General features: G+C 31.8%; 1 protein-coding gene across 1 annotated transcript; it reads right to left on the reverse strand.

Annotated features, from left to right (window-relative positions):
• Positions 1-1,594: 1,594 nt before the first annotated feature.
• On the reverse strand, positions 1,595-6,017 carry LOC133780357 (uncharacterized). Its single transcript, XM_062220148.1, has 4 exons — positions 5,794-6,017; positions 5,588-5,644; positions 3,910-4,002; positions 1,595-1,819 (listed from the first exon to the last, which is right to left on the reverse strand). Exons 1-4 carry the CDS (start codon positions 5,911-5,913, stop codon positions 1,766-1,768), a joined length of 324 nt encoding a protein of 107 aa, XP_062076132.1. The 5' UTR covers positions 5,914-6,017; the 3' UTR covers positions 1,595-1,765.
• Between the last annotated feature and the right edge of the window lie 2,126 nt (positions 6,018-8,143).

The following is an 8,143-nucleotide window of genomic DNA, read 5'->3' on the forward strand; positions in this document are numbered from 1 at the left end:
GAACAGATCTTCAATTTTCTTCACAGTCTTCCAAAGTATCCTTAGAATCACCTAGACTAGAGTGGAAAATTCTCAATACATGAGATAGACACAGAGAGAAGAAGAGAAAAGAACAAAGAGGCATAGAAAAGGACTTATTTTTAGAGAGAATCTAAAAAAACTATCAGAAACTTGTGATTAAACTTATGAATTTCTCTCTAAGAAATCCTTGTATAGACTCAATTAGATCATTTATCTAATTAAAAAATCAATAAATAATAGCAAATTAATAGCCCTAGGTCGAAATTATCATGGGCTTTAGGCCCATGAAATTTCTCATTTGATTATAAGCTCATTGGACTTAAAATCAAGGCCTGCATTATTTTCTATTGATTTAATTAATTGAATAATTATTTAAACCCTTTATCAAATTAATTATTTATAATTTAAACATTTATTTTAACTTATTTATTAATTTAGATACTAATTTATCTTAATTAATAAATCTGCCCTAATTTATCATAATTAATAAATCTGCCCTAATTTATCTTTTCTTCTCAAAATTACATAACTCTGTGAAACTATCCAAAATTGACCTGGTCACCTTTGATAATTCTAATTGATAATTAAATCAATTAATTGAGACTATCTAGATGATTTTATCCAAGGTAAAATGAGGACGATGGGCCTATGAAATCAAGCTCCAATAAGTTATCATAAATCTAACAAATAAATTTACTAACTTATTAATTCCTCGTGACTCCACTAAAGACTCGAAATTGCACTCTTGAATTCATAGAACATTCTATAACAAATATAGATACGCTATTAATTATCCATTATTACAATCATAATTGTCACTCAATCATTTATAGATGGTCTATAATGAGATGGGACTAAAATACCGTTTTACCCCTCATTGTATATTATCCTTAAAACACTTGGTTCCTTGTAAATGATATTTCAGTAAAATAATATTAATTACTGAAATGAGATCTCAATCATTTAGCACCTTGAACCAAACTAAAAGGAAACCATCATTTCACTTCTTCATCAGAAACTATAGAAGTTCATATCTATGATTAACACTCCCACTCAATTATACTACCACACTACTACAAAAAAGGATTTCTAGGACTAGCATTGCGAGTCCTAAAAATTTTTTTAGGACTCGCGGGGTGCGAGTCCTCTATTTGAGAGCCTTAAAAACTAAGGTTTTTTAGGACTCGCATTGCGAGTCCTAAAAGAATGCTTTTAGAACTCGCATTGCGAGTCCTAAAAAATCTGGTTGAGTGCCTTTAATTAAGTTTTTAGGACTCGCATTGCGAGTCCAAAAAAATCTAGTTGAGTGCTTTTAATTAAGTTTTTAGGACTCGCACTAAAAAATCTGGTTGAGTGCCTTTAATTAAGTTTTTAGGACTCGCATTGCGAGTCCTAAAAAATCTAATTGAGTGCTTTAAGTAATTTTTTAGGACTCGCTTTGCATGCCCTTAAAAGTAATTTTTTTTTTTAAATAATGCAGCTACAATTTTCATTTTGATTTAAAAATATATATCCCTTTGAGTGTCCAAAATGTATTATATATGTTAGATTTCTAAAATTTCAAAAGAAAATACAACAAAATAATTTATTAATTACTCAAAAATATCATTTCAGTATTTAGTCTACTCGGCTTACAAAGTCATATTACATGTCAGTTTATACTACAATCAAATTATATTATCGCCAAATATTAAACAAGAAATGTATACAATGTTAGTGAAATATATTTTTTATTCTAAAAACTTCAACTGTCAATGTTGTCTAGTATTACACCAAAGAAATGCATCTCAATATAGACCTGCACATTATAAAAAAGTTATTTAATTATAAATATATTATAATTCAAACTTATAAATAAGTAGACCCACACACATCATCATCATCATTTGGCTTTTAACAATCCAATCAAAGTGAAAATGCATAATTAAGCTACGCAAATTGCATTCAAATCAAATAGTTTTGACTAAATTAAGCATCTAATTAAGCATCTTTTAAGAGACCCTTTTAATCATAATCCACCTCTTAATCTCTAATTTCGTTAACACTTTAATGCAGACTTATTATTTATTATGATGTTATGGTTCAAGTGGGAAGGAGCTTAAGTGATAAGACATTAGTACTACTTAATTACTTGATTAATTAAGAAAGAAACATCACTAATTTGAATCCTATCTTGGATGTATAGTAATTGGAACTTATGATGGAAAAAGATATTAAAACTATTATATTGCACATCAAATTCTTTGTTTATTTGCAATAACTGATGTTGGTTTTTTTTTTTTATCTTTTTATCTTTTAGCTAGGGACATTTTATGAAACAATTTTTCGCATTGTAAATACGATCAATTTTAACATATAACTTAATCAAAATCCTCCCCACAATTACACCTATTTCACGAAACAAAACCTATAATTACTACTAAGAAGAAACAAACTCAATCCACCAAAAACACATTTACATGCAAAGAGAATTAGATTAATTAAAAAGAAAACCAAAACCATGCCAATTTGAAAGTTGAAACAAGAAATATAAGAGTGAAAAAAATAACAAAAAGGCAATTGGTACGCGAGAGGAAGAGTAGAGGTTGCATCAAGCAGAGTATATTGATTTTGCCCAATTTCAGATAGCCACAAAATGGTTGTATAAGAGATAAGTACGTATAAGAGAACCGAAAGGCATTAACAACTATATTCTTATTACAAATAGAAAAATAAGATAAAAAGGAATACATGAAGAAAAAAAATTCAGAATCTAAACCCAGAAACACCAAATACAAGCACAATTGAAAGAGATTGAAAAATATCATCATGAGTTAGAGACAACTCAAGCCTTTAATGAAACCCCTTCTACGCAACTAAAACCATCAAATATTTTTTTTAAAAATACTCACTTCAGCTGCCTGTGAAGTAACCCCAAGCGTTGATTATAGATAATAAATTTCTTCATACTATATAAATATATATTCCTAAAAACCAAATATCATATATCCTAAATCTATTTCAAATCATATAAACCCTAGAAATTAGGTTAAAAAGGTAAGAAAATAGGCCACAATCACCAACGTAAGCTTAGTTAAAGGTTCACAATAGGTGGCAGAATAAACACCGTTGAAGGATCTTTCTAAGATTAATTTTCAGAATGTTATATTATATGTATGATTCTAAAATCTCACGGACGAGGTTTATTCAGCAACCTGTTTTACTTTTTTGGGAGAGAAAAGATGAGGATTTGATTCAAATTCTAGAAAGACCTATCCTGCACTTCTAATCTCGAAAGCACAAATCTGTGATCACATAGTTACTTTAAATCAGCTCTTTTGAGGCTTGGATTAAGCAAATTTGTGATTAGTAGCAAAATTTAAATTCAACTTAATTATTAATTAGGTGGTCAAATGTTAAATATCCGGATCACAAATTTATCATTGTGGCAGCCATCTTTTTCATATTTCCACACAAAACTAAGTACAAAAAAATCTATAGAAAATCGGACAACATATCCCTTAATTTATTAGCCTAGCCATATGTCACAATCAACACCATGTCAAACAAATCAAACAACACACAGATTTTCATCCATATATCACCGTAGCACACAAAATTCTCAGAACCTACTTCACTAAGACATGCAAGTTTTCAACCTTCCGTTATCACCGCAGCACACAGAATTCCCAGAACCTACTTCACTACGGATGAATATCTAAGATATTCAAACTCCACTAAGTACAAAAATATTTTACAGATAGCCATAAATAAGAAGTCTTAACTCAACTAGGAAACTATTTTTTTATAATTCAAACTCAGATAAGCTCTAATAAAAATCTTTAAAATATATGAAAATAAAATTGCAATCAATTTCTAATTACATGAAACATGTCTGGTATTAATTACCTGTTCTACACCTTGAACTGAGGACCTTTCCTTTCTGGAAGCATCACCATGTTCAGCTTCAGCAGCTAAACTGTCATGGACGTCCACAACATCCTATTAATAGTGGCAAACATGAGAAGTAAAGGCAGTGAGAATATTTACAAAAGAAATTCATAGTGCTTATAATAACAGACCAATTTCAAGCAAAAAAATATTCTAAATGTTATTGCTGTAGTGCAGGAATAAAATCCACAATAGCAGGAACTACTAAAACACAGTTGAGCCCAGCCCTTGAGCCAAATTGGAGAGTCAATGGAATCACTGATAAAATATATATACATAAGTAAATTACTAGCATTTGTAGAGTACAAACTTGGTTTACTGTGAGAATTTACATTAATGTAATATACTTTAGCTTATTAATAGTTGCATATTGCACTGCAGCTTTTTTTCAAAAGAGGCAAGCCTATTTGGGACAAGGTAATTCAATTCTTAAATAGAAATCATAATATATATAAAAAATATCATGAAATGACCGAAGAATGAAGAAGTGAACTGAAGTTTTAAAAAGAAGAGAATACAATTGAAGATTTATCTTAAGAACTGCTTTCAAAAGCATAAAGGGTAAAAAGAAGTAGCCATGAAATTTATTACATATTATCCAAGAAAAATAAATGTATATATCTTTATATATATATGCAATAAATTGTAATGTAACTCTTAACATTTATCTAAGCAACATTCAACAAATGCAAAACTCTTGACCAAAGAAAAGTTAAATACCATCTGCTGTATATATAGATAAACCAGATCTGTAACCATTCAATAGTAGATATTGTTTGGCCAAGTTAGATTTGTACATGCTAATCATTTCAAAACTCAAATCAAATATCAATCCTTTTTTTTTCTTTCTGTGGTTAGTTCTATCATGACACGATATACCCTGAATAATTCAGATACACTTGCTAGTTAATTATTTCTTTGTTTGAAAATTCAGTTTTTGTTGACAATTTTGTGATGGTTGTTACCCGAGACTTTAGGATATAACTCAGGGCAGCTTCTACAGCCCAAGTTAATTGGCCTTATCTCGTAGATAGATTGGATTGTACGTATCTATTCCACTTGTTTTTATCTTCTAGATTTTAGTTAATTATGGTCAGATATTAATCTTATATGTACATGCTTCTATTGTATGTAGTATTCAAGTTAAAGAATTGGTAGTGTTTTCTTGTTCTTTCTCCAATACTAATTCTTTCATGTTTTTATTCTATGAGACAGTTTTAGATTGGAATAACAAATGTATTTAGCAAGTGATAATAGTTTTGTTTAAATGATGTTTAGAAACATGAAGAATACTGTGTAATTTGAAGTCTCTTAACTTTTTCTTTCTCTTTTTTGTCTGACCATGGTGTACTTTCTGGTCCTGTTACTTTTTTTTTGTCTCTATGCATTTATATCTTCTTATTTGGTGACATAATTTTGATATGCCTTACTTAGCCTAGATGGGAGGGTCACATGAAATGTAATCACAATACAGATCAAAAAAATAAATCAAACTCTAAAACTTGCTCAATAAATGGTTGGAATGAAGATCAGTCATAAACTCAACCTTATAAGCTTATAACACAAATATATGAATTAATGAACCCATTCTGTCAAAACCTGCACCGCCCAACCCAAAACACACATATGTACATACTTGATATGAGAGAGATAGAGCATCTGAGAGAGAAGCTATTTTCACCAAAAATTTCCCCTTTCACATAAGAAAAAAAGAGAACAAATTAATACAAAAAAAAATAGATATAGTTAAGAAATGCAAAAAAGAGATGAGTGAGAGAGAGAGAGAGGGAGCCGAGAGAGACAAAGAGAGCACAAATAAAAATGTTCAATAAAAATACAAACTTGAAAATGGAATAGATCTTGAGTTGAAATGGGTTTGTGTTCATGGAGAGATAGGAGAGCCCAGCCCTCTGTCCAGCCCCTGCGCCGTCGAGCCCAGACCCGAGAACCCCCACCCGCCATCGAGCCAAGCCCCCAGCCACTAGTCGTTGTTGTCGAACCCAGCCCCGAGCCACCAGTCGTTGCTATCGAGCCCAGCCCCGAGCCCCCTGCCGCCGAACAGCCCGACCCCGAACCCCCTGCTGCCGTCGACCACCATTCCCCGAGCCCTGCCACCATCGTTCCGGCCTAGCAGAGAGCATGCGAGAGAGAGGGAGAAAGGAACGTAAGGATCGGGTAGGGAGGGAGGGAAAAAGGGCTTTGCGAATTATATTTATTTTATTTTATAAATAAAAATGTGATTATATTATTTAGATAAAAAAAATGTGATTATAAAACTCCCAATTTTATACTCTAATATTATAAAAAATAATTTTAAAAATCACAAATATAAAAAATTTATTTAGATAAAAAAAATGCTCTTTTACTTAACAATTTTAAGGACTTGCTTTGAGAGTCCTTAATACTCTTTTAGGACTCGCAAAGCAAGTCCTTAAAAGTCATCATTCCTAATTTTTCAACCCAGTGTTTTTAGGACTCGTAGTTTCTATTTATAGAAAAAAATCCCATTATTTTCCCATTCTTCATCAAATAAGATAGATCGATATAGCAATGATGGAATTAATATTCTGTTTATTTCCTAAAAGAGTATTAAGGACTCCCAAAGCAAGTCCTTAAAATTATTAAGTAAAACACTCATTTTTTAGCCCAGATTTTTTTAGGACTCGCATATTTTTTTAGGACACTCATTGCGAGTCCTAAATTGTGTTTTTTCAGGACTCCCAATGAGTGTCCTAAAAACTCCAGAAATATTTTTAAGGACTTGCATTTATGTGTGAGTCCTAAAAAAGTTTCCCGTAAAGGGTATTTTGTAGTAGTGCGAAGTTCCCAAGATGTAAGTATGGGCTAGTCAGTTGGGTAAGTTGGTAACAAACAAGTCAACGAACTCAAATAATACAAGAAGTTAGAATATCAACCACTCAAAATTGAGATTAAATTGACCTACAGTCAACTATATGATATGATTAGAATAGATAATAACTGTATGTTTACTTATCCTATCAACTGTCAATATCGGTCTAGTCCGATGTAACAAATATATCCAATCTTATCTACTTTGCTAATGTTCTGGAAAGAACATAACACTGTAATGTGTAAGTAGAACATATCATAGATTGGTAAGTCAATGTAAATCCTGTGCACTGACTAATCTTAGGACTAACTTATTTTTGAACATATAATCCTATTTATATTCCACTTTGATTACGTCACTATAAATACGATTAGCTATATGCTCAGGATTTAATAGAAGTTTATATTAAACAAATAATCATGAAAATAAAACATGTGAGCAAAGTGATTGACCAAGTCAAAATATGATTTCTATTCTTTTATTGATAATAAATAAGATTACAAAGAAATTGGGTTTCAATCAGGGCATAAAACCCCAACAAACTCCCACTTGCACTAATTGAAATTAAATCCTTAATTCTACTAATCCCATTTCTTTGATGTGCTTATCAAATGTAGCATCTGGTAGTGTCTTTGTAAATGGATCTGCAAGATTGTCTTCAGTTACAATCTTCATAACCTTCACATCTCCCCTGGCCACACATTCTCGAATAATGTGATACTTCCTTTCTATATGGTTACTCCTCTTATGACTACGAGGTTCTTTTGAGTTGGCTATCGCTCCTGTATTGTCACAAAACAACACAAGCGGTTTATCCATTTTTGGAATAACACTAAGATCTTAATAGAACTTCTTTAGCCAGACTATTTCCTTAGCTGCTTCTGACGCATCTATGTACTCAGTCTCCATGGTGGAATATGAGATTGCAGACTGCTTTACGCTTCTCCATATCACAGCTCCACCCCGAAGAGTAAACACCATTCCAGAAGTAGACTTCCTGTCATCGACATCAGTCTGAAAATTTGAATTGATGTAGCCTACAGGGTTCAGAACACCACCCTTGTAGACTAACATATAATCCCTAGTCCGCCTTAAATACTTCAAGATATGCTTAACTGCTATCCAATGTTCTGGTCCTGGGTTTTATTGATACATGCTCACTAGTCCCACTGCATAGCAGATATCTAGTCTAATACACAACATGGCATACATTAGACTTCCAACTGCAGATGCATAATGAACTTTTCTCATTGCATCCTTCTCTTTAGGAGTATGGGGAGACTGGTTCTTTGAAAGATGAATTCCATGGCGGTACGGTAAACGTCCTTTCTTGGAATTTTT

Source organism: Humulus lupulus, chromosome 5 (genome assembly GCF_963169125.1).
Source record: "Humulus lupulus chromosome 5, drHumLupu1.1, whole genome shotgun sequence".
NCBI classification, from domain to species: Eukaryota; Viridiplantae; Streptophyta; class Magnoliopsida; order Rosales; family Cannabaceae; genus Humulus; species Humulus lupulus.

Coding starts and splice junctions, on each gene's coding strand:
- LOC133780357 (XM_062220148.1), bottom strand. CDS start 5,913: ATGGCGGGTGGGGGTTCTCGGGTCTGGGCTCGACGGCGCAGGGGCTGG. Junction 4,003..5,587: donor CTCTATCTCTCTCATATCAA/GTATGTACATAT, acceptor CACTATTAATAG/GATGTTGTGGACGTCCATGA. Junction 1,820..3,909: donor CAGTTCAAGGTGTAGAACAG/GTAATTAATACC, acceptor TATAATGTGCAG/GTCTATATTGAGATGCATTT.